Source organism: Wallemia ichthyophaga, assembly GCF_000400465.1.
Source record: "Wallemia ichthyophaga EXF-994 unplaced genomic scaffold scaffold15, whole genome shotgun sequence".
In the NCBI taxonomy this organism is placed as follows: Eukaryota; Fungi; Basidiomycota; class Wallemiomycetes; order Wallemiales; family Wallemiaceae; genus Wallemia; species Wallemia ichthyophaga.
This window is the reverse complement of record NW_008806288.1, coordinates 170788-197909: the sequence shown is the minus strand read 5'-3', so window position 1 is coordinate 197909 and position 27122 is coordinate 170788. Positions and strand designations below refer to the sequence as shown.

Sequence of the window (27122 nt, the reverse complement as noted above, 5' to 3'; positions counted from 1 at the left end):
TGATAAGTGGGTGTTATCTCAAAAGGATGTCGCTATTACAATCCATGCCAAGAAAATAAATTTAGCAACTAACAGGTTGTCAAAAGAGCTAATGTTGCAATTATAATGCCCTGAAATAGTGACTACCATTTTCAGGGATTTCCGGATTTTGGTTTGAATTTTGAATCCCCTTGTTCATTCCTGATCAGTAAAAAAATCTAACAATAGATACTTCTTGGCACCTGATGACTCAGGGTAAAAAATGTCGATGGGGCGAATCGAACGCCCAACCTTACGAATGCTATAAACTTCAGTCGTACGCTCTCGCCAATTGAGCTACATCGACGTCGAAAATTTGACTATTATATGTGGTGTATATCGCTTGCATATATACAAAAACTTTTATTTACATCAGGCCGGAATCGGCTTGAACTAGGATAAAAAATCAGAAAAAACTCCAAAAGCCCTTTACGAGTTTTTCAAGCCGCAATTGACTACAAACCAAAGACTCCGGTGGTTTGGCGTAATGGAGAATCACCAAGAATTTATAGCACTCAATCGACTTATCAATCTCAATTCCTGAAAACGAGACTACTGCACGTGAAGCACATGACAAAATAACCAAGTCCCCTGCTCCAGCCTGGCACATCTACACTGACGGCTCTCTGGCAGAAGGTGCAGTAGCCCTCGGCATCGTCGCCTACAATCAAGTCTCGAACAGTTGGAGCGGCCACTCCTACTACCTTGGCTCAACACACAGATTTGGAATATACGAAGCTGAACTCGTTGCGCTATACAGTGCTGTTCTCAACGTCCAAGAGGCAATCGACTCTTCTCAATTAACGGCACCACCAAACATCCACATCTACTCGGACAGCCAAGCGACACTGAAAGCCCTAAGATCATGCACACTGCACGGCCCAGCCCAATACATCCTGAAGAGTATACTCACGAAGTTAACGGACATGAAGGCGCTTCACCCAGACACCCAATTCAACTTTCACTGGATACCTGGCCACAAGGGAATTGAAGGCAACGAGAGAGCAGACCGCGCCGCGAACAAAGGCAGAGCAAACCACGGAAACGGTTTTGTTCTGGATATAGAACTCCGAACCTCCTGCTCTGTTACCCGGCGAAACCTCCACGAAACCCTCACTGCACCCATGCGCGTGGAGGGCAACACTCTCACGGGTCTCACCTCAAGAACAGCAAGAACCGCCAAAGGCAATCTCAGCTCCATCAAGACCGCCAAGCTGTTGGAAAGTGTGCCCCGGGCCACTCGCTGTCTAGCAACACAGCTCCGCTCTGGACACTTCCCTACCACTAAGTCCTATCGCTATCGCTTTAAGCTCACTGATTCTGCCAAGTGCAGCACCTGTCGATTAGACGACACTATCCCACACCGTATCTTCATCTGCTCAAGACACATCATGGCGAGAATAGCTTTGAGAAGGAAGATTCTCGCTCTCGGTATTAGGTTCGAATTGGGACCTATGCTGAGAAACGCCAAATCTCTCCAAGCGCTATACGAATTCTTCAAGCCACAAATCTCCCATTCTCACCGACTTCTGTAGAGCACACAAACTGCAGAGGGTTTTACGCGGAGTGGTACTTTCGGGTGCCATTCAGGCTTTTCCCCCTTCAGGCCCACCCACCCTCTCATTTTTATTGATTTCGGTACACTAGTTCGACACACCACAACAGCCTAACCAAAACTCGCACAATTCCGGGTTCTCGGTACAGCCATCGGTCGGATCGAGTAAATCTAAACCTTTACGCTCAGCACAGAAACGCTATACTCTCAAATCAACGTCACACAAGTCCAAATAGCAACATAAGAAGTATAGATAGGCGCAGTTTTACTATGTATCGCTTTAACTATATATTATATTTCATCATCATCATCATCATCACCAAGAATTTATAGTTTACGACACTAGTCTAAGAAACGCTTTCAGTGATTCTGAACACCCGTTCACTCCTCATGCTTTAAGAAGTACTGATGAACGCAGTTTTAAATATGTTTATTCTTGACAATATATTTAGAGTGATGTTGTGTGTGCATGTGTTGAGCTGTGTACACGCTACTCCGCGCGCCCCTGCTTCGGACTTTGCACATGGTGCTTTTGTACACTTCGCTGTCTCGTGTTCCTCTGGGCATCTCAGGCAACAAGGTGGTGATCTGCATACTTTTTGGGTGTGTCTCAATTTTCAACATTTTAGGCATTGTCCCGGAATGAGGTTCGCTGGTTCTACTCTCATCATTTCTCCGCTATAACCAACATTCAGGGATAAGCTAGCTTTGGCGGCGTTGATGTTGTTTAGCTGCACCTTTAGCGTAGCGAACTGTTGTTTCTTCGCGGATATATTGGCCCACATCGCGTATATAACCTTGTTTTCCCAAATCATGTTTTCTGCTTTCATCTGTTTGGCAATGACGGATGGGTTGCTGGTGGTGGGTACTCTCAAAACTGCCACTTCTTGAGTCAATACGTGAGGGCGTAGTCCTTGGGGGATCCACTCCTCGCAATTTCTAAGCTCCATGGCTATCTTTGAGTCTTACGCTTGTTGTTTGAAGGAGTTTGTGGGGAGACGTTTGGCGGTGCTAATGAAGTTTTCCGTGATATTAAGTCGGTCGCCGAACGTCTTTGGTATGTGTTCGTCCATTACTCTATTAATATCGACCGACTTTAAATCATTATCACTCAGCACTGGCTTGGCTGGGTCGGCTTGATGAAGTTTGAGCGTGATCGCCTTTTTTGACGGTACCATTGGTGTTTCTGCAGCTGCTTTTGTGCATACGATGGTGCTGCATGCATAAGTTGTGGCGCTACGTTTTGCTTCTTTAATTCGTGTATTTGCTGCTCGAGTGCCAGTGTCGTCTCCTTGAAAGATTTGGCGTAATTGTCCTGTTACTCACGTAGACACTCTCTCAATGTGTCTGTCACCTCTAATTTGAACTTTTCGAGGGCTTGCTCCAGCGCCTTGGAGTTTTGCTCCCTTACCGTAGGTGTAGGGGGACGACCTGTATAAGCATCAGTACTGGTTATTCGCCTTTTGTTTAAATTATTATTGAGCCTTGGGCTCTGTCTCCTCCCGTCTTGCGATTCAGTGAGGTTTTCGCGTGGGTCTTCAATACTAATATCAAGCAATATATCGTTTAAAAGGTGCTTCCCATAAAATGCGGCGCTTGAGGATTCACTAGGAGGACTTTGATGACACTCCAGCAAACCAGCCGATTTTCGATAATGATCGTCCATTCTCTATAAAAAAAAAAAAAAAAAAAAGCGCACTTGTGCTGTGAAATTTAAGTCAAATCAATGTGTCAGAATCATTATGTCAGAATCATTATGTTGACATTCATGATAAACCTATCGGTCTCTTAACTCAGTTGGTTAGAGTGTGGAGCTAATATTAGATCACTCCAAAGTCGCAGGTTCGAGCCCTGCAGGGACCATTGTTTTTGACTGGAAGTCTCAGAACCAACTTACTTCTTTTAGCAAACTCTGCAATCAAGTCTTTACGGTTCTACAAGTTTTGGCGATATGTTTTTGGTGCAATCTAATGTCACCAAACCACGTGCTCAATGAGAATTGAGTCATTTATCCGTGACGAATACAAAAATCAGCTATCTTAATATATATTTATTTAACGATTAGACGTGTAGAAGATTAGATGATGTAATAATCTCCTTAATGTTGTTGAGCCTTCTCTAGTCATCATTAGATGTGATCTATTATGAAAAATTATTTGCCAGATAAAAGTAATTATAAAGTACTTTGAGATTGAATATAGCGAGACATCCTCGGCTGCTCCTCTACTCACATTATTTAGTTTTCCGGCACGCAACTGATCACCATGAACTTTGTCACTTGCAAATGGTTAGAAGTAGATAACTTAAAATGAAGAATGCAAATAAGATTCAAACGATTAAAATCACCTCTAACACATTCAATCATTCCCTACCAAGAGTCGTGGAATAAGGAGCCTATGAAAATCATCTAATCAATCAATGGAGTAGTTTGAGCACAAAAAATACGGTGAAGCATTCAATAGTTGTGATGCAAATCAAAGCCGATCTCATTTGAATTCCTTTGATATCTCATGAACTGATCCTGCGAAATGCATATAGTGAAGCCAAATCACCGATTTCAGAGTTGGGCTGAACCCCCATTATTTTACTTGTATTGCATTTTTAGGCGTTTATTTATCCGGAAGGACAATACTTTTTCCTTGGACCCAGCATTGAGTCCTGTAGACGCTACGTGTCGGAATAAGTAAATCGCGTTTATATAGCCGAAACTTTGGGATTTATCAAGTCAGAATTTTTTGGTTTTACTCATGAATTGGGTAAAAGTCTCCATATCCATCCTATAGCGTACTCCAAAGTGATGTTTGATTCCAACTTCCGAACAGCCTACCGGACGCAATTGGTAGCTAAGTGATATAATTCTGGTGAAATTTTATAGAATTTATTCAGGGCTATTTGTCGAGCCTTTTTACTTCACGATCGTCGAATCTCGTGCTCAGCCATTCGAGATAAGATACATGGTCAAGGAGAAATCCAACTCTATGGATATTAAGCGGAGAGTTGACATAACGATGAATTCTAAATACTGGAGATCCTACGAAAATGAAATTCTTGCTAAATTCTTCAAATTGTCAGTATACGGTATTTCTGCGTTCGCCTTCTCACTTACTTAGTCGTTTGCAGATTAAATAGGCAGTATTGATTATTGTAGATGGTTTGTAAGCTGCAAGCGTGTCTAAAAGCGAGACTGAAATTGGAAACTTTTGCACGACTAGACCGCATTAGCGATACAGAAGACAAGAATCAGAGGCATTCTGCAGAAAAATACATCAGTCTATAAACTATACAAACTCAGAATGAGGAGAAAATTTTGTAACAAAAGAATCGCAAAATGCCAAAAATGTCGATGGGGCGAATCGAACGCCCAACCTTACGAATGCTATAAACTTCAGTCGTACGCTCTCGCCAATTGAGCTACATCGACACGAACAAGCCTAAGCTCATGTACATCTAATTCGCATGTCTTCATAAAACCCTTTGTTAGCTATAAAATTAAGAAGAGGCTGTCTAGCGTAAAAGAAATCCGCCAAAAACTTACAATTTACGAAACTTGTCAAGAAACGCTTCCTGTAATTCTGCACACCCTTTGACTTCTCTTGCTTTAAGTATTGGTGGGCGTAATTTTAGAATAGGATCTCTTTAAACTTCACCCTCAAACCGGCTCCCTCCGCTTTCCGTAGACGCCTGCGGGAGCGACACACTGCTCTCTTGAGAGTAAATGCGCGTAGTTTGCCAGGACCAACGTCGAAAGACGCGGAGAGAGCATTTTGCAGGAAGACTTCTACTCAGGCGGACAAGATGCTCAGCAATCTTCCCCGTGGTATGCGAAGTGTGGCCACACAGATCTGCTCAAGCCACTTCCCTACTGCCAAGTCTTACCGATTCCGATTCAAACTGTCCGACTCACCACTTTACAGCAAGTGCAGTGAAGTAGACATTATCACACATATGATTTTCAGATGTAGGAAGTTCGACCAAGCAAGATTATCGTTGAGGAGGATTTATGGATTAGGGTTTTTAAGGTTCGAGATGAAATATATGCTTCAATTGAAGACGCTCTTAAAGCTCTCTACGAGTTTTTCAAAAACTATTTTAGCACCCACCCGCGCGTCTCCGGTAGCTCCACTTAGCTTCCTCCTGATTTACGGCACACATGCCAAGAACCGCATGCATTTGAGTCACTACAATCGTCAGCTTTCAATGCAAAAGAAGTATAGATAAGCGAAGATTATTAATCGTTGTAACGCTTTTGAATATATAATATGATTTCTATCTATCTATTTAAGAATGTATCGTCTTAAACAACATATTCAAATTTCATCATCATCATCATCAAACTATGAAAGTCGAGTTTTCAGACCGCACATTTTTTGTGTTTTGATAATTTTAGGCTGTCTTCTTTGAAATACTGATTCTTTTTGGCCGAGTCCAATATGGAAGAAATAATGCCAATCGACGAGATAGATAGCATAAACCATTTAGAGCAAACGTGGGTATACTTGAATATAGAAGAACCTATTCTCACGCTTTCCATAGCTTCTACAATGCTGGATACCAGTCGGGGTATGATCATGGCAAGATACACGGCAAGATAGAGGGCAGAGCCTTAGGTAAGGAGAAAGGATATGAAATCTGGGAAGAGCTTGGATTCATGGAAGCATCTGCTGTCTTTCTCCTCTCAACTCAGCCCGACTCTAAGTGAGTAGAGAACGACCACCACCAAAATACAACAACTAAGACGACGCGGCAGGCACAAAGCACATGCACAACAGATAATAGAAATGATACAAAAGTTCCCTCAATCCAACGCCCAGCAAGACGACAGCAACGAAGAATGGGATATGTCAAATTTATTAGAAAAGATCAGGGCAAAGTTCAAGGTATTTGTAACAACAACGGGAGTAAAGAGAAGATTAAAGACAGCAGCACCGACTCAATCGCTAGGATTTTGAATGTGGTTCTGTGGGCAGAGGAGTCGCCTGGTCGGTTCGGCGTCTGCGGTATCCTACAGGCATCGGTGGCGGGCTTGGGGGAGGTATTGGATGGCTCTCGCTATGTTCCTGCTGCACTTTCTGCGCCGGCTGTAATGTCTGTGCGTTCAAATTCTTCTCCCAGAAAGCTAGCATGCGTTTCTTGCTTTTCGATTGTTCGGCAGGTAATGGCCTGAGAAGGGTTTGTCAATAATACATAGACAAATATCATGGTTACATTTTAAGATGTTTGTCGTGCGTAAAAGCCTGGGTGATGGTTGAAAGATAAGCTACAAGTGAGTAGAATGCTACAAAGAAACTATATAAGTGTTCTTGAAATTAGATCGTAAAACAGTCTTCTACACCCTTTCTAAATTCAGCTTGCGTGTTCCGAGTGGCTTGATTAATCGGAAGCGCTCAAGCTGGAACGATTCATAGGCATCTTTGGACAACTTTGCTGCCTGTACGTGCTTTGGAAGCTTTGAAGCGCGTTTCGCCCAGCTTTGAGAGGACCAAATACAAGTAGCAAGACACTCTCTGGTATCAGCTTTTGCGCTACCAAACCCTAGCCTCAGGATCAGCCGACCCTGCCACAATGCAGCAGGAAACTCACAGTACATGAGGAGATTACCTTGACTGGCTACAACAGCCTCCTCATGAGCCAATCTATCAGCGGTGTAGAGATCAGGATCTACGTCTGCTTTCCGCTTTGATCTGAAGACCACGCAGTAGTACTCCTTCTCTAAATCCTCCGGTAACTCAATTTCGTCCCAATTAAACGATACCTCGTATGGCAGCGTGGCATAGTCATCTGTCACGTGTTTGAAGCTGGCCAGTGCTCTTGAAAGCAATTTAGACGCCTCGTCTATACTTTCTGTGGTCTGGGATATAGCCGTCACACCGAAATCGATTGCTGTCTCGAGTGGAGGTAGATCCACTGGATTTCCGGTAAACATCTTATTATTTTCTCCGACGTAGTTGGCGTAGTGGAGCGAAAAAAGGCATAATAGCGCATTTTAATTAAGCCGTAGAAGATTACGTGAATCTTGCTTACTCAGGAAGTTAATCACACCATCAGGCGTAATATTAGCTTTGGAATGGAAGCGACGAGGCGTTCCTGACGATTTGAAGGCTGACTTAATCATAATCACTAAGACTAGGGCTATTTCTGACGGTGAAGCCAATAGTCAACATTGACTTTCTTCACGAAGACAGTTGAAATTCTTCATCAATGCATTGCTAGAAGTGAAACACACGCGTATCCTTAAATAAATCATTCGTGTTGATATAACACTTGATTGATAACAGAATGTATAGATACAAGTGCGTAGAATGCCTTCGTGCTGATGTAATCTTATAGTTGATTGTCGTTATTACTTATTCTTTACCCATTACTCGTTTCGTCTTCATCACTTGATATATTAGCTGACCCAGTCTCACCCATCCCCATTACAGCCTCGATACGTCTTCTCCTCATAACCTCAGCCTCACTCAACAGAATGCTATTCATGTCTTCCTTATTCTTTTTATCCTTCTCAAAGCTCTTTCCGCGATGGTCCAGGTTGTTTGACTTGAGGGGGAGCTGTGCAGGCGGAGTGGATTGGGTGCGGATTTGTTTGGGTTTAGCCTGTGGTGGTGGTTGATCATGGGAGAAGGTCTCGCCCATCGGTGTGTGTATTTGCGTAGCTGGTTCTGACAACATGGAAGGCGTCGCTGATTTCTTAGTGGAAAATACTAGCGGCTCACTTAACTCGTATTCACTTTCTGAATGCTTGTGGTTGCTTTGTACAGGTTTTCCTGATTGTTCTTCCTTTGCTTGCTTTTCGAGCTCTTCGTCCCTCTCTCTACTAGCGTTCACCTTCTCAATTGCGTTGAGGAATGATTCTGAATACCGTTAGATATAAGCTTCAACCTTAGCAGAACACACCTTCGATCCATTGGTTTAACTTTTTGATAATCAACAGAGACTCGCTGACAACTCCAGTCATTTGAAGGAACCCGTGGCTCATGCCTGGAAAGTGTCAGTTAATTCGTGCATGTTTAATATGACACACCCTCAATAATTCTTAAGTGCACCCAGTCATCCTCATCTTCGTGAACGATGGGATCCTCGACGTAGTTGTCTTTAATGTCTGCGATTCCTAAACCTAATCCACCAGTAGGGGTTCTAACTTCAGTGGAATTTTCGTAGTTGGCCTGCTCTTGTAAAGCTGCCGACTGACGTGCCAGCTTAGCCTTGCGAAGCCGTCCAGCGAAAATTAGTGAGTCATCGACGAAAGGATCGCGTTCACTGGTTTTCCGTCAGTAGTTGAACAACCTAAGATTCTAAAACCCACCCGCAAACAATCAAAGTGGTTGGAAATTGTTCAAGGAGATACGACGGTGCTAAAATGGGGGAGAGATAGTAATCTTTCTTAAAGTCTGGCCTGTTCTTTGGTCCAATGTAAAGCAAAGCACACGCTCTCATAACTGAGGGTGGAATAATTCTATAAACTGGGCGTTAGAGTGAGTGTCTTTGTCTGTTGAATCTCACCCACCTGTCATTAAAGAAGCCAGTTCTGCTAGTCATTGTTAGGCGTGTACCTATAGGAGCTTTCTTCTTGTTGTTGATGCGTTTGTTGGCTTCCATATGCTCCCTTTCAAGCTCCTTCTGCAGCTCCTTTCTTACATGTTCGTCAGGCTCGGCGATCACTCTCTCGTACAGTGGTTTCTCAGATTCAACCCTGCAGTCCCTGTCCCTTTCCTCTGATACATCATCATTTACAGCTATACCCAACACTTCCTGCTCATCAACCTCAAAATTGAGCTTGGGTGGACTGTCAGCGAACGACAACACTCTTCTCCTGCGAGGTGAGGTGGTCGTATCTTTGAGAGATGTTGTTGACTTGGAAGAGGTTTGCATTGCTGCTGCTGATGCTATTTGCGCACCTGCACTGTAAGGTATCTTTGGTGAAGGAGCACCTAGCTTTGATAAGGAGGTGGAAGATGCCCAGTGAGATAAATGATCAGACCAGCTCTTTTGCCGTTTAATATTTTTATTGCTAGGAATGTCACACGTTATTGATAAGGGTGATTTATGGGCTAGGTGGTCCTTGGACTCGAATAAGGAAGCTAAACTTGCAGAGGATTGCTCGGTTCTAAGTACTTCAAGATTTTCATCACTCATCCAACTGGTGAAGTCTGTTGACTGTTAGACGGAGTTTTTGTTTATTGCAAAGACCTACTGAAGTCTAATGCTGGATATGTCAGCACTATTCCAACTGGATGCTTGAGCTGTACTTCAGATTCTAATATCTGCCATTTGTTAGCCTAACTGCAGATTATTAGCCGTTCTTTACCTTAAACATAACAGCAGTGACGATCTGACCCATGTTAGACAACGAAAGTAAAAATCAGTCTCTCACATTTCCACCAGCGGAGTCCCCAGCCAAGAGAATGTTAAGCGTCTCACTTTTCATATCAAGTAAGCGACCGTTCGTCTCTAGTATGATCTTGTATAAATCAAAAGCTTCATCGATAGCCCATGGGAAAGGATCTTGATTGAAATTAGCAGGAATCACCAATAAACAACTACACGCTCACATTCAGGACTTTTAATGTAATTGACGCTCAAGACGACCTTCTTCTTGCCTTCTTTTGCCCACCACCTTAATCTTTCTTCATGATCGCGTGGGGTCATAAAAACAAACGCGCCACCTGGGAAATCAATGACGAGCTCTGTACAGCATGACAATTCTTCTTTTGTGCCGTTGAACAACATCAAGCAGGAAATTGGTTTGGTATACTTGGATGATTTTGGTCTTGGCAACAATATTTCGCGAACCAAGTTGCATCTTGGTCTTGCAAGAATCGTTGCAGCGCGTATCTGGAGAGAATGTTAGAAGATATAGTTATATGGTTGCACCGACATATGGATTTGATAGTTTCTCTCCTGTGCTTCTAAGAAACTCTACTGTGCAAGTAGCTCTGAATTTGAGCAGCTTTGAGGATAGTTTAGTCGGAAAGGCTATGTAATCACATGACGCGCACCTTTTCCTCAGCCTGTTCTGTCCATATAAGGTAATATAATCCAAACACGGGACCTGCCAAGTCCTTGAGCCACTTAGGCTTATGGATAGACATGGCTGTTGCGAAACCAGCGTCCAGAGCATTTGATATCCAAGTTGCTCTGTAATATGATCTTGAATAGAGGTGTGCGAGTGGTTCAGGGGCTGAAGAATGTGGATTGAGTACAAAACACGTCATACTAATCAATACACACCCTGTAAGCCTAATAAAGCATCAAAGTGCCTGATTGCGTAAAGTGATGTGAGTGTTGCGACGATCAGTTGATAAGGTGTGAATCGTTCTAGGCGTAATCTGGATGAGAGGCGAACTAGAGAAAAAATCCCAGCTACCCACTTAAGCGTCTATTTATTGATTTTATGTACCAAAATCTTAAGCCGTTCTTATCTCCTTTGAGTAATCTCCACAGCCAAAACAGTATGACGAGTACAACCTTCACAGAGATAATGAGAATTTCGGGTTTACGAGACGAAAGCTGCGACTTGCCTGCGTTCTCCTCCATTGCTCTGAAGGTCTTCCAATTAGATTGTTTATCATCTCATCGCCGCGGTGATAGAAGCGTGTGGGCGATGAGATAATAAATCATTTTGCAACATTTTACATTTGTGGTGCATGAACGTGAAATATGAATAAAACGCTGAAATTTTTATTATTCCCTCTAATCAAAACGCTGTTGATTTCGTGCACTCACATACCTCGACTGAATCAACGCGAACGAAATCACGTAAAAATGACAGCGAAATCACCAAGCGACAACTTTTTAGAAGAATTTGAGTCAATTGAGGTTATCGGGCAAGGCAGTTTTGGTAAAATAAGGAAAGTTAGGCGTAAAAAGGATGGGATGGTGAGTTAGGGTAATTTGGTGGTGGTACACGTGAATATACGCGATACACGTGATTATCTACGTTCAAAAACATCTAACACTCTCCTAGGTCTTCGCTAGGAAGGAATTAGACTTTGATAAGATGAGCGATAGGGATAGGAAACAAATCGTCGCGGAAGTGTGCGTTAAGCGTTGGCGTCGCTGCCTAGTTCTCACACTCACACTCACAGCAATATTTTACGCGAGTTGGATCACACAAACATCGTCGCTTACCATGAGAGAGTGAGTTATGTCTGATTCGGTGTTTATCGACTAAGACTCCTTCAGTACGTCGACAGGGAAGGCGGCATGCTCTATATTTTGATGGAATTTTGCGGCGGTGGCGATCTACAGTCTATCATTAAATCCTGCAAGCGTAGTAATACACTGTTGCCAGAAGACACCATTTGGAGTTACATCTCACAGCTCGCTGGCGCACTCGATCATTGTCATCGTAGAGGTGGTGTTGTTGGTGGCGGGCAGAAATTGGAGCGTAGGCCTTCTCAGCATGATGTGGCTGCAGCGAATCAACAGATTCTTCACAGAGATCTCAAACCGGAAAATGGTGTGTTTGAACAGATAACCTACATTAATTCACTAAAACACCACAGTCTTTTTAGATAACTCAGGTAACCTCAAACTTGGTGACTTCGGCTTGTCAAAAGCAACACAGATTGGGGAATTTGCTAAAACATACGTCGGAGTGAGTAAAGTTGAAATTTAGTGTAGAACACGCTGACATGACATCAGACGCCATATTACATGTCACCCGAGCTGATGAAAGACATGCCATACGACCACAAGTCTGACATCTGGTCACTAGGTTGCGTCGTATACGAACTAGCTTGCTTGAAGTGGGTACATTTTATTAGATTGACCGGAACTAAATGCATCCCCAAGTCCACCATTCTACGAAGCTAAAACACATGCGCAACTTCAGGACAAGATTCTGCAAGGACGTATACCACGACTCTCACGCTTCTACTCCCCAATGCTCGATGATATGATTCGCAGAATGCTGAGTCCCAACGTAAGCTGCCGAGCACAATTTCCAGCCACTCTCACACATTACAGCCCCGAGACAGACCATCGGCATCTCAAATCCTCGAGCATGATAAAATCAAACTACAAATGCGCACCGTTGAGCTTAACAAGATGGCTGCATCAATAGCGTCGCAAAGAGTGCGACTAAGTGAGCGTCTCAGCGAACTTCAAGTGCGCGAAAAGAAAGTATGCGAACGCGAGCAGCAGATCTCGACAGTAGAGACCCAAATTGACGCCTACATAAAAACTCAAGTAGAGAAGAATGTCAAGGCGGAAATTGAGAGGATAATGCACAACAGTGGCATAGAAGATAGGATATTGACAGATAAAAACCAAGACAGTTTTGAAGAGATTCCCAGCAATACGATGAAAGAGTGCGTAGTAGGATTAGTATTAGAAATAAAAGATTCAACTGACAATATCCACAGGGCCACTCCTAGTGAGACGCTCGCCGAGATGTCCATCTGCACACCACCTCAAGCACGTCGGATGAGTAGCAAACACGGTCTAAACGCTCACAATGCGACACAAGCTAAACTTCTCGCGCTCGCACAAGAGGAAGACGAGGCGGAGAACAGAGCGGAGCACGTGGTTACCTCGAAGCCACCACAGTTACACCGCGCGGATACTGCACCTGCAGACACAGCATCAGCATCAGGAACATCAGCCTCAAGCTCAATAAGCAGTATACCACAATGGACCAATTTACCACCCCCACCCGCCACTCCTAACTACGTAAACGTAAATGAGGATGATCTACCATCACCTTTTCTGCGCAAAACAGAAAACAAACAAAAATCAATACAGTCTAATAATCCGAGACAGGGTTTGTTGGCACAGGCTGCTGCTCAGCGTACAACCACTAACAAGACTGCCACAAAGCGGCCTTCTATGGTTAGCGTCAAATCGTCGAAACCTGTTCTAGGTCGGTAGATTGTGGTGGAAATTTTATTATGACAGTAAAAATACACATTTATGTTTATTGATTAACAATTTGTTCTTCTAGTGGCTCGAATGCTCTAAAGAACTTTTCTCTGAAGTTTGAATGCGAGACATTTTTATCAGCCGTATTTATGTCTATATTTGATAGTATATTTTGTAGTGAATCATCTGTATCAATATCTTCAAACTTCTCCATCGTGATTAACTTGAATGGCATATTAGAATTTTCACTAACAAAGAAATCTACTTACTCTCCTCGACCACTTTCCAAAATCCTGAACAGAGTTCGCAATTATCCGCATACCCTGACACGTTGGCACATCTGTCTCTTTGTACTCTTCGTTGACGGTGGGTAGGAAATAAACCAGCCGACCTCCCCTCTTGAGCAAGTAGGCGCTCATCACGACCAAATCTATCGTGAGATTAAGCAGGTCATAATCCTGCGTTGGAGGTCTTGGCTGAGCCGAGTAGCTGGAATATATTGAGCTAAATCTAACATTTTGCTTTCACCCACCTTTCCTTGTACTCCACACCTTGTTTCAATCCAATGCGCTTTGCACCTGCGCGCACACCATACTGTTCCGATACACGAAATTTTAGAAATGACACTTGTGCGGTAAAATATACGCACGGGAGGATCAGTAACAATCGCGTCGAGTGTACCACCCGTTCTCCAACCGATTCTGGTGACATCTGCAGTGAAAAGATCCAAAAATTTGTCCAAAACACCATAATCTTTAGCAGCCGAGAGTATACCTCCGGCGCGAGAGCCTGGATGGCCTGTATGCTGCTTACCAGCTGTAGTTTATGAGCTAAGAAAAACAAACACAATAGTCTACTCACGCTGACCACGCATCTGACGCCCATCTAAATCACTGCCCATAACATAAGAGCCAAAGTATGCGCATAAATAAAGCATACTACCAGTGCCTACGAATGGGTCCCAAATCAGCGTGCCTTTCCTCGCCAAAGCTTGGTTTGCCATCAAGACAGTGACTTCAGACTCCATCGAGGTATTACCAAAATACGCTCTCTTCTTGACATCCTAGAGAGTTCCATATTAGACGTCATTTTCTATCAAAGAGACACCCACAAATTTGGGCACAAGACTGCGCTGACCAAATGCTATAAACCGACCAAAGTAAACACGGTGGAATAATCTTGGTGCGTAAGTATGTGCATGATCAACATCACTGTTTATATCCGCTTTATGCTCTTCAAATACTTCGTATTGTATGTATGGCTTCTTGAAATTCACTTGGGCTGTGAATTGCATGTAAGAGAAGGCGTTGATGATGTTCATTCTACGCTCCTTTGGTATAGATTTGTATGCTGCTTCTACGTTGAATGCGAATGTCTTATCGGTGTACACCTTCCATAAATGTACGGCTTTTTTGTTATTCTCGTGGAGATCATCATATGAACTACCCTGTGCGAATATCTGTATAATATGCCTTGTGCGTTGTGAGATTGTCCTCCATAACCACATATCACCCACTTTATCAAAACACATCGGCCAGCTAACGCTCTTGCACCGTCTTCAGAACCAATATCGACTACCAAGCAAGCAGAATTCAAGTCGACGTTCTCATCACTAGGTCTGCTAAGGTCTAAGTTCAATACCTCCACCACAGAATCTAGCTCTGCCAGTCTGAAATCAAGCAACGACTGCGAAAACACTAGCAGAAACTTCATCTGCGGACTTCCTCGTCTTGGTGGTTGAGGTTAGAAAGACCGAGTGGAAAAGTGACGCTTACTAGGAGTATCGCTAAACGCAGACTTTAAACGGGATTCCAGGTCTGAGTGGAAGGTCGGAGAGAAATAACTAGTGGAGATAAAGCTTATTGGAAGAAGCGCAGACTATTTACAGGGAAAGAGATATACCCGCCTTACTATGGCCCCCAAGACGCCGAAACGCAAAGAAAAGAGGAAGGGTGTATAGTCTGCTTAAATAACGAGCGGCTGCCGAGGAGCTCGTGGCCCGTACCTTGCCTTTGTTGTGTTTCACAAACACCGATACCCTCCCTCGTTCCTAGTCACGCGGCTGACGGTGTAAACATCTGCTCAGCTACTTATTCTCAAGCCGTGGGTGCACTCAGTTGGTCTTAGTGCTGACTGTTGGTTCTCGCATACCCTCAATCCTAGTCACGTGGCTATCGTTATGTAAAGCAAGCGCTCAGACGTAGCCAATACACGTCTATCTATACTGTTAGTGTTCATAGTGCTTTATATATTTGGCTTCTTCCCCGATTACTCAAGCACTTCAACAAACAGAATGAATCAACAATGGTAATCTTACACTAGGCACATCACACTTAATTCGCAAGCTTATTCACAACTCATTATGTCCAAGAATATTACTAAGAACATTAAAAATAAGCATAGAGAGAATAACATTACAGAAGCTATACAGAATCGATTAAAATTTTAGTAATACATGAATCATTTAAGTTAGTTTAGGTGTTTATTCAAATAGCCATGGGTAATTAAGCCCACTGCAATTTCTGGACTTCTGAAGCAGAGAAACCTATTTGACAGATTGGGCATTTTCTTTGTCGGGTTTCAATACGCGCGTCGATGCACGATTTGCAGAATGTGTGCATACATCTAGTTATGCAATGTGATTTCAGCTCGTTTTTGCAAGTCGAGCAACGAAGCAAGAACTGATTTGTTTGGTTAGCTAGTGATGTTGACGCTAAACTCTCAACTCACAAACAGCTGGTCACGCTCTCTCTGCAAATTCTCCTCTTTGGCTGTGTGAATGCCGTTCATTACACCACTACTTACTTGTCCATTGGTTGGAATCCTTTGTAAATCACTGCGCAGCTTCGTATTGTCCTCTTCTAGTCTTCTTTTTGCTGCTCTCTCATCTTCGTACATGACGTGCCTTTCATTCAACTTGGTGGAAACCTCCATTAGCCTTCTCTTTGACTCGTCAGACAGTAATCTCGCACTGCTCAATTCTCGTTCAGTTGAGAACATTCTATCTTCCAATGCTTTGGTTTTATTTGAATACACCACAAGCTCTTTTTCATGAATTGACACTTGATTTTCCAGTTGCTTTTCCGTTTCAAGTAGCTTTTCAATTGTTTTTGACTGTTTTTCATGTGTCCTTTGAGCCGTCTTCCGCTCAATATCAATTGCGTCTTTGGCTCTCATTGCAGCAAAATATTTGTTGTCAGCTTTAGCCTTCTCTGTCATTAGCCTCGTCACTTTCTCTTCGAGATGTTGCAAGTCAAATATCTTCGATCTGTTCTGCTCATCAAGAACCTCCCATGCTTTCGATAATCTCTCAATCTCGCCGTATATTGCATTCGATGTAGTTTCAGATTCGGTATTTTGTAGTTCAAGTTTTCTTATCCGTTCATCTCTCTGATTAATTGTATTAACTAGCTTTTGGACTTCAGGATCAGCTGCTTCACCGAAAGCTTTCTCGAATGCACTCAGCTTTTTCTCAGCTTGCTCCAGCCTAAGATGTACATCACCTTCTTGTTGGAGATTCCTAATTTGACTCTTCAAACTTGTTATTTCTTCACTAGCAATTTTTAATTGGGTATCGAGTTTAATAGTCAAATTGAAATCATCCTCATTCACGTTATCGCCCATGATAGCGTGGTAAGCAGTTTGATTTCCATATCCAGCAGCAATACGTCCTTTCAAACGCTGTGTTTCGGATTTTAGACAGCTTATTCGTTCTAGTCTTGATTCAGATAGTTGCTGAGTTTGTTCAATGTACTGCAGTTTGCCATAATCTTTTGTACGCCTAACGTTAAGTTCGCTGTTAAGTTCTTCTCGCTGACCTCTTAGCCTATTGATATCAGCTTCCTTTGCCTGTAATCTTTGCAAAACGTCTTCCACTTGAGAGTTGATCTCTGATTTCAAACCATCTTCGTATTCTCCCCTCGATGTGAGAATTGATTCCACTTGTTTCTGTAATTGATTGTATTGTGCTTTAGCAGTATCTGCATCAGTTTGAAAATGATCTATCTGGTGTTGAAGGTCTTTGTAAAGCCCTGACTCAATAATAGCTTCATCGTTAGGCCGCTTGAGCGTAACTCTAAGACTGTCAATCTCCTGACAAAGCTTAACTCTATCAGCTCTCAATTCAACAGATTCCGTCATTCTCTGCATAGCTAACTTGCGTGCATCTTCCAATTCTTCTTTCGTCGGACCGGGCGGTGGAGGCTGAGATGGTTCTTTGGGAGCGGGTGAAGGTGCTTGACTAGGTTCAGACTTGACGTGATCAACAGAGTCAGCTTTTTGAATGTGTATTGGAGAATCAGCCTTTGCAGGAGCGGCTTCTTGATGAACTTTTGGAATAAGAGATGATTTAACTCTATCAACTTGCTTTTCTGCATTTAGCAATCTATCCTTGGTGGTTTCCCATTGAGACTGACATTCTTCAAGCTGCAGCCTCGTCAGCCGCAATTCCTGTTTATAGGAATTAGACTGTTGCTGATACATATGAGCTTGTTTCTGAAGCTGTACAGCGTCTGGGGATAGGCTGCGTGTTGCAGTAGTGAGTACTGAGCCGATTAGCTCCTTGGTAGCCCCTGATCTGACGGAAAGAGCAGAGTTGAGGAGAGCGAGGTCTTGGCTGTTTGAATAATCGAGAAAGTCTTTGAGAGCGTCGTTAGATTGTACAGAGGATGAAGGCACGATGACTAGCTGGAGAACATCGATTAGTTCATTCCAGCACACCTCTACGGAGGATAGCGAGGACTGCAGCGAGCTCGACTTTGATTCCAGCGCCTGGAGTCTATTAACAGCGAGCTCGTACTGCCTCTTATACTCCCTCATCTGCCTCCAGATTGCTTCTTTCCTGAAAGCCTTGGGAAGAGTGAGTGAGAAGGGAGATGGGGATATTCTCAAAGCTCACCTCTAATAAAGCGTCGTCGCTGTCTATCTCGTTATTTTCTTCATCTGCGATTTTGCGCTTTTTCAAATCCATGTTGGTTGCAACCACTCAAGGAATTAATTTGAGTTTAACTGGGCAATAATACAGGCTATCTGTATATCTTTATAAAATTTTATATTCCAATTCCACCAGCGTTAGCGGCAGTGGCAGCATCAGCAGCAGCAGCAGCACCACTTTGGTTAGCAACCACAACGAGCAAATAAACAAATTAGCGATTGAGAAATGCCTGGAGTAGACAAAAGCAAGGATCCAACGAGCAGTACGCAAGTCTTGTTGTTCTCTTCCTGCTAAATACGCTTTAGGCGAAGAAAGCGTACAGAAGATCACCAAAGCGTTCAATGATGGCTTATTGAACAACAAATCCCTCAGGAAGGAGTTTGCATTGGGTATCTACTCACATCTCCGCTTATCTCCTGTTAAATTCATTTTTAGACAACAATTTCCATATCTCCAAAGTTGAACGCTGGACAAGCGAGAAGAAGCGCCTGGTTGCGTCCAAGCCAGCTGAATCTCAAACTGTTAAAGAAAAGGCTGAGCTGATGTCTGATAATTTGGATTTGGAGGATAGAAAGCCTTTCTTCGGCACAGACGGCTCGACTATCCCATTCCAATTACTGCACCAGCCATATATATCAAGTGGCTTTTGCAATTCTGGTTTGGGAACAAGCGCCGCCTGTGCTTTTGATGCGAACAGCAACTCGTTCCCCTTCCAGCCAGTAGCTAGTGCGGCGAATTTAGCGAGTACCAGGGATATAGCGAGTAGAGCGAATTTAGCGAATACAGTAAACACAGCAAACACTCAGGCCATCGCCAACCCAACACCACTGCACGTCTATCTCAACCTTCAGGCGACCATTTCGTCCAAAGCATTTGCAGCTTCCGTATGGAACCTCGCCAACAGCGGCAGACTGGTCGTTATGCCTGAGTCCTCAGCATACAATCATGAAAGACAGCGTGGTGGGCAGACGCGCGGTTCCTACTCTCATTACTCAGACTAATGAAATAGGTCCGGTGACGGAAACTCTCGCGCCATCGAATACAGAATCGTTCAGTGCATTTATTGAGCAATATTACGAATCGCTAAGCGGCACAAATAGGCAAGTTGTGAATAGTACAATTGCGAATGATGAAGCTGCTCCAGCAGCAAATGTTAATGCAAACGCAAACGCAAACGGTCCAATAGATTTGGCATCTCCATTCGAGCCAAACCTCTTCAAGCCAAATTCCAATTCGTTCACGACGCCATTCAAGAAGTGAGGTTTGACAATTTGTATTTAAATGAGAAGTGCATTAATGTTAGTCATTTTATTTGTTAGGGCCGCTAGACTCGAGGTTTTGAACATCCAACAACAAGCTACCAGAATCCAACATAACTCTGTTACTAGAATTGCTAATAACATCAGCAATATCTCTCGCAGCTTCCAATTTACGCAGATGCAAGAAACCTTTGTTGCTCTTCAAAGCCTCACCAATCAACTCAGCTGATCTAGCTTCACCATTTGCTCTAACGATGATAGCTTGTTTCTCTTGAATAGCCTGGTCGACCAAGAAAGCGGCTCTTTGAGCGACTTGCTGGGCGATCTGCTTAGACTCAACAGCGGTTGTAAATTCTGGTGAGAAAGTAACATGCGTCAAACTGACATCATCGAGGACAATGTTGAATCTCGATGCGCGTTTAGTGAGATTATCTCTAACGAGTTTAGAGACCATTTCTCTCTGAGTAATAAGTTGAGACGCGTTGAATTGAGCAACAACAGCCTTCAAAGTTTCGTTGACAATCGAAGGCAATACTCTCTCGTCAAAGTCTGTACCGAGCTCTCTGTAGATGGTTGAAAGCTCTTCTTGACGAGGTCTGGAGAGGACACGGACGGTGATGTTAACCATTTGAAGATCCTTTGTACCTGTCAATGAGCCAATATTGCGTGGCTTGGCTCTAATGTCTGTAATAATAGCTGATTCGAGCCAAGGAATCTGATTTTGTGAGCTTAGAGTACTGAAAACGACTTCAACTCACTCTGATATGTGTACCTTCACCATATACCTCTCTCATTATTCCATGTAGACGACTGTACTTGATCGCACGATGTCCACCGTCGACTGCACCCAAGTCAGCAGACAGAGACATTCGCAGCAATCAACGCACCGTTGAAAAGACTCGAGTTCACTGCGAATGCACCGAGGGCTAAGAGAATTATACCACCGCCACCAGCGAATGCACCGCCTGTGTTGAAGTTGCTGCCACCGGGACCACCTCGTCCACCACCAGAGGCTCTAGCTTGCTGGGAGGTGTGTGAGCTGTGAAGGGTGTGCTGCATCCAACGCACTCTCTGTAATTGTGATATAAATTGTCCAAAATTAGGCTTGTTCATCTTCACGGTCCTTGTTGAAGAGACGTTTGAGACGTGTGTGGTTGAGTAAATGAACGCCACTATAGAGTCACAGAATAGAGGCCAACTCCAGTTTATTAGAATCTCAATTGAAATATTAATTTTCACCCCTTAAATTCTACAAATCCTCCTTATCCTCGACATTCACCATCAACTGGCTCAGCCGAGTGCGTGTCGTATTGTGTCTGACTTGAGCAACCAATACACCACGCTCTACTTGATGTACACGGATCGTCCTTAAGCGCTTAGCTCTGGTCATCCACGCGATGCACCACCAGCTTTTCAGGCTGCGTAGTGAGCTTTGCACGAGTCATAACGGTCCAATAGTAACCCCTATTCGCCCATCCAGCACTCGTTTTGAGTGTCTGTCATGCGGCACCTTTCCAGCCCCATTTGCTTGTGATGAAGTGCCCAATTCTCTTCATTTCATCGCAACCAAAGCCAGGCAGACATTAAACCTTTGTAAACTACATATGAAAAATTTATGAAAGAAACGTTATTTTATAATGATAGTCTAATCGATATCTTAGTCTTGTTCATTTTAGTCGACGTCCATGTTGTCCTTCTGTGTTTCACCTTCCTTAGCTGGTTGTGGCTCTGGTGCTGGTGCTTCAGTCTTTGGCTTTGGCTTTGGACGGTTGAGGATTGAGTTACAAGTGTATCCACTGCAAAGTCTTTGTTAGCAAAATTTTACCTCTCAAATCCTCACTCACATCTCCTCAGCAGTCTTCAATACTTGTGTTGAAGTGATAACTGGGTTCTCAGTCTTCATCTTCTCTGACTGCTTGTACATGTTGTCGTCCAACCACTTAGCTGCGTTAGCCGCTGTGTCAATCACCTTTTGAATATCCTCTGCAGCGATGTGAGAGTATCTTTCATCCCCTGATTGAGCTTTTGTGAGAAAGTCATTGGTGGCTTCTCTTAATACAGCTGCTGCTTTTGGAAGTTCCTGTTGTTCTCTGTATCTGTTCACAATTGGGTCACCCAACTTCTTAAGTGAGTCGAGACGTGAGACGTAAGCTGACTTTTGAGCATCTTCACCTTCATCTGTGTATAACCAGTCTTCAGCTTCACCGAGTGCCTTCTTGAATGTCTCTTTCTCTTCTGGGGTGGCGTATGCGGCGTGTCTGTCATCGAGCTTGTTACGTTGGTCGTAAACGTACTCCTCAAGGGCGTTTTTACGCTCTTCTGTCTCTGCAACGAGCTTGTCGTGTGCGTACATTTGACCTTCCTTCTCGTGGTAAGTAGCGAGCACTGATTCAGATGCGCCAGTAGTACCACCTATTACAGTCAAGTCTTGCTTCTTTACTGTTCTGTTGACCTTGCGTGTCTCCGTCTTTGGCTCTTCTCCTTCACCCACTTGAACTGGGACTTGCTCCTCGCCTTCAACCTCCTCGACGGTGTATGCACCCTCGACGGAAACGAGACCGTGTAAGTTAAGTCTGACCTTGACCTTAACAATGGAGAAGTCACCATTGGCAGTTGGTGCTACATCCTTGATGGTTGCTTTGCTAATCCATGGGTTAATACCGGTTGGAAGAGCAGATGGGTTTGAGTATTGGAAGTGGATGTCGAAAGCCTCCTTTCTGTAGAAGGTGAGAATCTTGGTAGATGGAATGGCGTTCTTGGTTGGGAAGGCTTCAATTTCTGTCTCGTTGCTCTCACCGGCTGGAAGGCTTGATGGGGCGTCCCAAGTAGCCTTGATACCGTACAAGTTGATGTCGTTGACGCTAAACTCTCTTACACGGAAGACTGGTGAAAGCATAGCGCATGCGAGGGTTGCACCTCTGACAACAGCCTCATCTTGGTTGAGGGTTGTTGAGAGGGTCTTTCCACCGAAGAATTGAGAAATCTTCTCCTTAATAGCTGGTACTCTTGAAGTACCACCAACGAGCTCAACAGCGTCGACTTGAGATTGTTCAATACCAGCAGCTTGGAGAGCTTCAGCAAGTGGTGCTTCAACACCCTTGAGAACATCGGCAGCTGCTGCTTCGAATTCCTCTCTCTTGAGCATCGAAGTGGCGTCAATGTCGTTCATCAAGTTTTCGACGTTAAGTGGAGCAACAGAGTTTGCAGACAAGACCTTCTTCAGACGCTCACAGCCAGCAGCCAATCTGAAGGTTGCCTTTGGGTTTGAGTAGACGTCAATCTTGTACTTGCCCTTGAATTCGTTGACAAAGTGATCAGTCAAGACCTTGTCGAGGTTTCTACCACCAAGGTGACGGTTGTAGGCAGCGCCCTTGACTTCAAGAGTGCCCTTGTTGAAAGCAACAACGGAGACTTGGAAGTTAGAGTGGCCAGCGTCAACAAAGACGACGTGTCTTGGTGGTTGGCCTTGCTCAGGAAGCTCTGGCTTGGTGATACCGTAGCCCAAAGCGGTGGCGGAGAGGTCGTTCATGACTCTAAGAGAGTTGAGACCGGCGACCTTTGAAGCGTCAAGCATAGCTCTACGTTGAGCGTCGGTGAACCAGCCAGGTACAGAGACAACAACATCTGAAACCTTGGTACCAATGTCTTGTTGAGCAGTGTCACGGAGCTTGCCGAGGTACATAGCCATTAATTGGGTAGCAGAGAATGCTTGCTTCTCTCCAGCGAGGCTGGCTTCTACACCAACTTCACCACCAGCGTCGACAAGAGGAGCACCGATGTAGCTCTGCTCGGCTTGAACCTCAGAGTCAGCGTAAGCGCGTCCGATAAGTCTCTTAAGTTGGCTTGCGGTGTTTTTGAAGTTGCTGAGGAATGCGCGTGTCAGTGTGGCTAACCTTGGTAAAAGAGAGAAGCCCACCTAGTCTCAGCGGATTTCGCAGCTTCACCGAGAGTACGGCTCTTTGGATTAAATCCAGCCTGCGTGGGGTGTGAACGGGTGCTGCTTGCTGCCTTGAAAACAACCACTAACCATCGTTGGGGTGCTTCTGTTGGAAACCTCATTACAGATGATATCGATACCTCTAGATCTTGCACAGGCAATCGTACTGCTGAAGTTACCAATATCTAATCCTACTACACTCATTTCAATATGTTGTTCGTTGTTTGTGCGAAGTCGAGAGGATGCCTTCTTCGACTTGCATTTTTTCAAAATTCCGGAATTTGCTGGAAAAGTACAGAGTCCTAGAGGTATTGCTTGTGGATTGAGTGGGCTGCTATTGTATCCTGTGTAACCCTCCTACGGCCCACTCAAGCTTTGGAAAAGATTTCCTCGGCAATTTGACATCATTGCTTTTAAGTTTGAAGCGGTGGCGCGGTACAAATCGGCAGGCCTTGCGTTTATAAGTATCAGCGCACTCCTCTTAACCTCATGATACTCGCTTGACGCGCTGAACGCTTCTCGATGAGTTCAGCTCTGTGACTGCCTGTAGTGAGAATCTTAGTGTATTTGAATGTTATTGAGAATCCCTGAGGGGCTGTTCATCGCGTCGCAGGTATTTCCAACCAGCTGTCCCTTTGTGAACTACGATTGGTGCAATTACAGCGTAGAATAGCTACAAATAAAACTGCTGGCATCCCTCTCCAATCTATTCATAGCCGTTCAATTTATATTCCAACCGCTGTCTTCTTAATCTTCCACCATCATCATGGCTTATCGAGGAAGCCAGCAGGGGTACAACCGGCAACCACCTGCGATGTACCAAGCACGCCACCACCAAGGCTACAACAATGGCTACGGTTATCCTCACGATTATCCGTCTCCTTGGCGCTTCCAGCCTCACTATCAAGCGCCCCCAGACAGATCAGTAGCTCGGAGTCGACCGTACAGCAACCACAGCACACAGCAGTATAATTCATCCCGCCCACAACACCCCACACACTCATCACAGCCGTCGCATACTGGAAACCACCACCACCAACAGCAACACCAGCAACAACAACAGAGGCAAAAGCGCAGAGCTGACCCGCAAGCTGTTAAAAAAGAGCAAGACCGTAGAGACGATTTGATAGCTCTTGAGAAAGAGCGCAGACTGCTGCTGTCGCGTACTAACCCTCACATCAAGCACTTTGAACCTTACTTCAACCAGGCTGAGGCGGAAATTTTGTCACAAAGGCAGCATGGCAAGTTTTCCCATAGACAAGCTGGTGAGATTAAGAGGTTTTCAACGGCTTTTATAGAGAAATTGGGCAATCAACTCGGTTTGTGAGTTTGAGTGTTGGCAAATTCGTACGCGCTGACTGCATTACAGCCCTAGAAGAACAATAGCTACAGCACAGACATTATATACAAGATTCCATCTATTTTACCCTATTAAAGACTTTAATCCGCATGTAGGTAGTGCAATCGTCGCAATCCACGATTCCGACACTGACAACCACTAAAGGACGTCGCTGTCGTGGCTACCTTTATCTCTGCAAAGATGCACGATACTCTCAAGAAACTTCACCAGGTGGTAGCAGTATCGATGCACATAAGATTCCCTGAAAAGTATAAAAGCCCCTCTATCGATGATAGTGTGAGTAGCTGTGGCAGTTATACAATTAATCTCACTAATTTCGCACAATCAAGGTCTTTGAGACAGAGAAAAAGCGATTACTGCCGATTGAGCGACTACTCCTCGAATCCATATCCTTCTCTTTCAAACTGAAGAGACCATTTGATATTTTGATTAAGCTTTGCAGGCTTTTGAAAGGTGGGTTGTTTTGCTGGCATAAACTATTCTAACAGCTCTGCTAGTATCCAAGAACTTCTCCAAGACCTGTTGGAAGGTCCTTGCAGACTCGTAAGCGGTGTAATATATTGGTAGTAAGCGGCTAAACACTTCTTAGACATCGGACACTCGCACCACTGCTGCATTCACCCCATACTCTCGCACTGTCGTCGATTTATCTCACGAGTATACTTGTCGAAACAGATCACCAACACCAAGAGACGAGTAAGCAGCTAATAAAAAAGTTTGAGGCTTACGAAGCATCTACGTGGCTGAGTGAGTACGGAACAGATCTAGAAAGTATAGATTGTGGGTGGATCAGTGCTTTATTGATGGACTTATTTAACAAAGAAACGCTCAGCCGTTGTACACTTTGTGCTAGACTTATTCATCGACGAGAGCGAAGTGCAACACACAAACACAAAGATAGAGCTACCCGATTTCATCCAGACGAAAATAAGACTACGGGAAAACGCAACCAAGCGGGAGTCGTGGCCAGTGACGCAAGACAAACGACGTCGCAATAGTAGGGATATGGTAACATCGGCTCGATCGCATATAATAGATGAGGGACTGCTAAATACCGCCGCTGAGCAATCAACGAGATATTTATTTGATTAGTATTCTTACTTTCTACATGCATACTATAATTACTGCCAGATTACATCGCCATGGCTGGCTTTGTCTGCCCAAATGTTGCGTTTGTGGTATAGTTTCCGCATCTGTTTGAATTCCTTAACAAAGGTATCTATATGCTGCTGCTGCTCTTTAGGGTCACTGTATTCGTCCATATTAGCGGAGGAAATGAAGTCTGACGCAATGGTCTCGCTGAGATCGTCCTGCTGCGAAACAGCCTGCTTGAGACGCATGGTGAGGAAAGCAGTTGAAGTCTTCTGTGGGAAAAGTGCGTCAGACGGAGTCGATGCTGTTGTTATCGCAGCGCAGATAGATGCTAACGCTGACGCTAACGGAGATATCGACGCACATGATCGATATCTTTCAGTTGCTTTTCTATCTCATTCCAACGCGTGTATGCCGCCGTAGCTTCATCGTACGAGTGCTGCGTATCCCGTCGCAATGCCATCAGCGTCTCGCCCAGCTCCATATTCCGTTCTGCGAGGGTGTTTGAGTGTGCGGTTGCGTGACTAACCTACACCCACTCGCCAAATCCTCATTTGAGAGCATCAGCAACTCCTCCCGCTTCTTAAGCGCTTCGGTGCGAGGCAGCGTCGAGTACACCGCATCTAGATAGCTCGGTGACTGCAGAAGCTCCTCGAGATCTTGTCGTCTGGGCGCGATGTTAGCTGCGAGCCCACTTGGTCACATCACCACGTCACCTACGATAATGATTCTAATTCTGGGAATTCTTGGAAAAGTAGCGTCATCGATGTCTGCGGACTGCCTCGTCTTGATGGTGGAAGTCAGAGAGACCAAGTGATGATAGTATCGCTCAAAGCGGACTTTGAACAGACTGCCAGATCTTTTTGAAGGCCAGAGAGAGTCAAACGAGTTAGACAAAGCTTACTGGGAGTAGCGCAGACTATTTACGCGGAAAGGGTTATACCCGTCTTACTATGGCCCCCAAGACGGCGAAACGCGAGGATTGGGAATTCATTGTGGACCCCTTGAATACCGCAGCGGCGGCCGATAAGCATGTGACTCGTGCCTTGCCTTTCTTTGTGCTTCACGAACCCGCTACCCTTGTTCCTAGTCACGCGGCTATCGAG

General features: G+C 44.4%; 13 protein-coding genes and 3 non-coding genes across 16 annotated transcripts; 6 read left to right on the top strand and 10 right to left on the bottom strand.

Moving 5' to 3' along the window:
- Nucleotides 1–224: 224 nt before the first annotated feature.
- Nucleotides 225–1553, top strand: J056_001441 (uncharacterized protein; the record flags this gene model as incomplete). The annotated part of the gene is made up of 2 exons (XM_009271069.1): nucleotides 225–234; nucleotides 652–1553. The coding sequence occupies 2 exons, from the start codon at nucleotides 225–227 to the stop codon at nucleotides 1551–1553; spliced, it is 912 nt and encodes a 303-aa protein (XP_009269344.1).
- Nucleotides 243–325, bottom strand: J056_004889. Its single transcript has one exon. It is a non-coding gene; the product is annotated as a tRNA-Phe (tRNA).
- A 985-nt stretch (nucleotides 1554–2538) lies between the features above and the next one.
- Nucleotides 2539–3239, bottom strand: J056_001440 (uncharacterized protein; the record flags this gene model as incomplete). The annotated part of the gene is made up of 2 exons (XM_009271068.1): nucleotides 2539–2708; nucleotides 2900–3239. The coding sequence occupies 2 exons, from the start codon at nucleotides 3237–3239 to the stop codon at nucleotides 2539–2541; spliced, it is 510 nt and encodes a 169-aa protein (XP_009269343.1).
- Nucleotides 3240–3355: 116 nt separating this feature from the next.
- J056_004890 lies at nucleotides 3356–3436 on the top strand. The gene has a single exon. It is a non-coding gene; the product is annotated as a tRNA-Ile (tRNA).
- Nucleotides 3437–4911: 1475 nt separating this feature from the next.
- On the bottom strand, nucleotides 4912–4994 carry J056_004888. The gene has a single exon. It is a non-coding gene; the product is annotated as a tRNA-Phe (tRNA).
- A 1009-nt stretch (nucleotides 4995–6003) lies between these two features.
- On the top strand, nucleotides 6004–6522 carry J056_001439 (Oral cancer-overexpressed protein 1; the record flags this gene model as incomplete). Its single annotated transcript, XM_009271067.1, has 3 exons — nucleotides 6004–6059; nucleotides 6107–6268; nucleotides 6321–6522. The coding sequence occupies 3 exons, from the start codon at nucleotides 6004–6006 to the stop codon at nucleotides 6520–6522; spliced, it is 420 nt and encodes a 139-aa protein (XP_009269342.1).
- A 377-nt stretch (nucleotides 6523–6899) lies between these two features.
- On the bottom strand, nucleotides 6900–7496 carry J056_001438 (uncharacterized protein; the record flags this gene model as incomplete). The annotated part of the gene is made up of 2 exons (XM_009271066.1): nucleotides 6900–7105; nucleotides 7154–7496. The coding sequence occupies 2 exons, from the start codon at nucleotides 7494–7496 to the stop codon at nucleotides 6900–6902; spliced, it is 549 nt and encodes a 182-aa protein (XP_009269341.1).
- A 428-nt stretch (nucleotides 7497–7924) lies between these two features.
- Nucleotides 7925–11107, bottom strand: J056_001437 (Hormone-sensitive lipase; the record flags this gene model as incomplete). Its single annotated transcript, XM_009271065.1, has 13 exons — nucleotides 7925–8424; nucleotides 8468–8551; nucleotides 8595–8830; nucleotides 8877–9026; nucleotides 9078–9720; nucleotides 9765–9834; nucleotides 9879–9902; nucleotides 9945–10075; nucleotides 10123–10405; nucleotides 10449–10520; nucleotides 10570–10751; nucleotides 10802–10888; nucleotides 10942–11107. The coding sequence occupies 13 exons, from the start codon at nucleotides 11105–11107 to the stop codon at nucleotides 7925–7927; spliced, it is 2628 nt and encodes an 875-aa protein (XP_009269340.1).
- A 228-nt stretch (nucleotides 11108–11335) lies between these two features.
- Nucleotides 11336–13444, top strand: J056_001436 (G2-specific protein kinase nimA; the record flags this gene model as incomplete). Its single annotated transcript, XM_009271064.1, has 9 exons — nucleotides 11336–11449; nucleotides 11538–11608; nucleotides 11659–11710; nucleotides 11756–12032; nucleotides 12079–12170; nucleotides 12218–12321; nucleotides 12368–12497; nucleotides 12542–12885; nucleotides 12940–13444. The coding sequence occupies 9 exons, from the start codon at nucleotides 11336–11338 to the stop codon at nucleotides 13442–13444; spliced, it is 1689 nt and encodes a 562-aa protein (XP_009269339.1).
- Nucleotides 13445–13490: 46 nt separating this feature from the next.
- Nucleotides 13491–15148, bottom strand: J056_001435 (tRNA (guanine(10)-N2)-methyltransferase-like protein; the record flags this gene model as incomplete). The annotated part of the gene is made up of 7 exons (XM_009271063.1): nucleotides 13491–13658; nucleotides 13705–13924; nucleotides 13968–14029; nucleotides 14085–14251; nucleotides 14297–14498; nucleotides 14547–14907; nucleotides 14952–15148. The coding sequence occupies 7 exons, from the start codon at nucleotides 15146–15148 to the stop codon at nucleotides 13491–13493; spliced, it is 1377 nt and encodes a 458-aa protein (XP_009269338.1).
- A 791-nt stretch (nucleotides 15149–15939) lies between these two features.
- On the bottom strand, nucleotides 15940–18404 carry J056_001434 (E3 ubiquitin-protein ligase BRE1; the record flags this gene model as incomplete). Its single annotated transcript, XM_009271062.1, has 3 exons — nucleotides 15940–16116; nucleotides 16166–18283; nucleotides 18333–18404. 3 exons carry the CDS (start codon nucleotides 18402–18404, stop codon nucleotides 15940–15942), a joined length of 2367 nt encoding a protein of 788 aa, XP_009269337.1.
- Nucleotides 18405–18593: 189 nt separating this feature from the next.
- Nucleotides 18594–19628, top strand: J056_001433 (uncharacterized protein; the record flags this gene model as incomplete). The annotated part of the gene is made up of 4 exons (XM_009271061.1): nucleotides 18594–18630; nucleotides 18674–18757; nucleotides 18804–19328; nucleotides 19378–19628. The coding sequence occupies 4 exons, from the start codon at nucleotides 18594–18596 to the stop codon at nucleotides 19626–19628; spliced, it is 897 nt and encodes a 298-aa protein (XP_009269336.1).
- A 48-nt stretch (nucleotides 19629–19676) lies between these two features.
- On the bottom strand, nucleotides 19677–20740 carry J056_001432 (Prohibitin-2; the record flags this gene model as incomplete). The annotated part of the gene is made up of 4 exons (XM_009271060.1): nucleotides 19677–20342; nucleotides 20386–20468; nucleotides 20515–20650; nucleotides 20696–20740. 4 exons carry the CDS (start codon nucleotides 20738–20740, stop codon nucleotides 19677–19679), a joined length of 930 nt encoding a protein of 309 aa, XP_009269335.1.
- A 559-nt stretch (nucleotides 20741–21299) lies between these two features.
- On the bottom strand, nucleotides 21300–23768 carry J056_001431 (Heat shock protein Hsp88; the record flags this gene model as incomplete). The annotated part of the gene is made up of 4 exons (XM_009271059.1): nucleotides 21300–21423; nucleotides 21472–23490; nucleotides 23544–23602; nucleotides 23655–23768. 4 exons carry the CDS (start codon nucleotides 23766–23768, stop codon nucleotides 21300–21302), a joined length of 2316 nt encoding a protein of 771 aa, XP_009269334.1.
- Nucleotides 23769–24330: 562 nt separating this feature from the next.
- Nucleotides 24331–25624, top strand: J056_001430 (CTD kinase subunit beta; the record flags this gene model as incomplete). Its single annotated transcript, XM_009271058.1, has 6 exons — nucleotides 24331–24887; nucleotides 24934–25015; nucleotides 25069–25200; nucleotides 25254–25377; nucleotides 25430–25467; nucleotides 25514–25624. The coding sequence occupies 6 exons, from the start codon at nucleotides 24331–24333 to the stop codon at nucleotides 25622–25624; spliced, it is 1044 nt and encodes a 347-aa protein (XP_009269333.1).
- Nucleotides 25625–26045: 421 nt separating this feature from the next.
- Nucleotides 26046–26780, bottom strand: J056_001429 (Vacuolar protein sorting-associated protein 37A; the record flags this gene model as incomplete). The annotated part of the gene is made up of 4 exons (XM_009271057.1): nucleotides 26046–26288; nucleotides 26381–26508; nucleotides 26556–26683; nucleotides 26737–26780. 4 exons carry the CDS (start codon nucleotides 26778–26780, stop codon nucleotides 26046–26048), a joined length of 543 nt encoding a protein of 180 aa, XP_009269332.1.
- Between the last annotated feature and the right edge of the window lie 342 nt (nucleotides 26781–27122).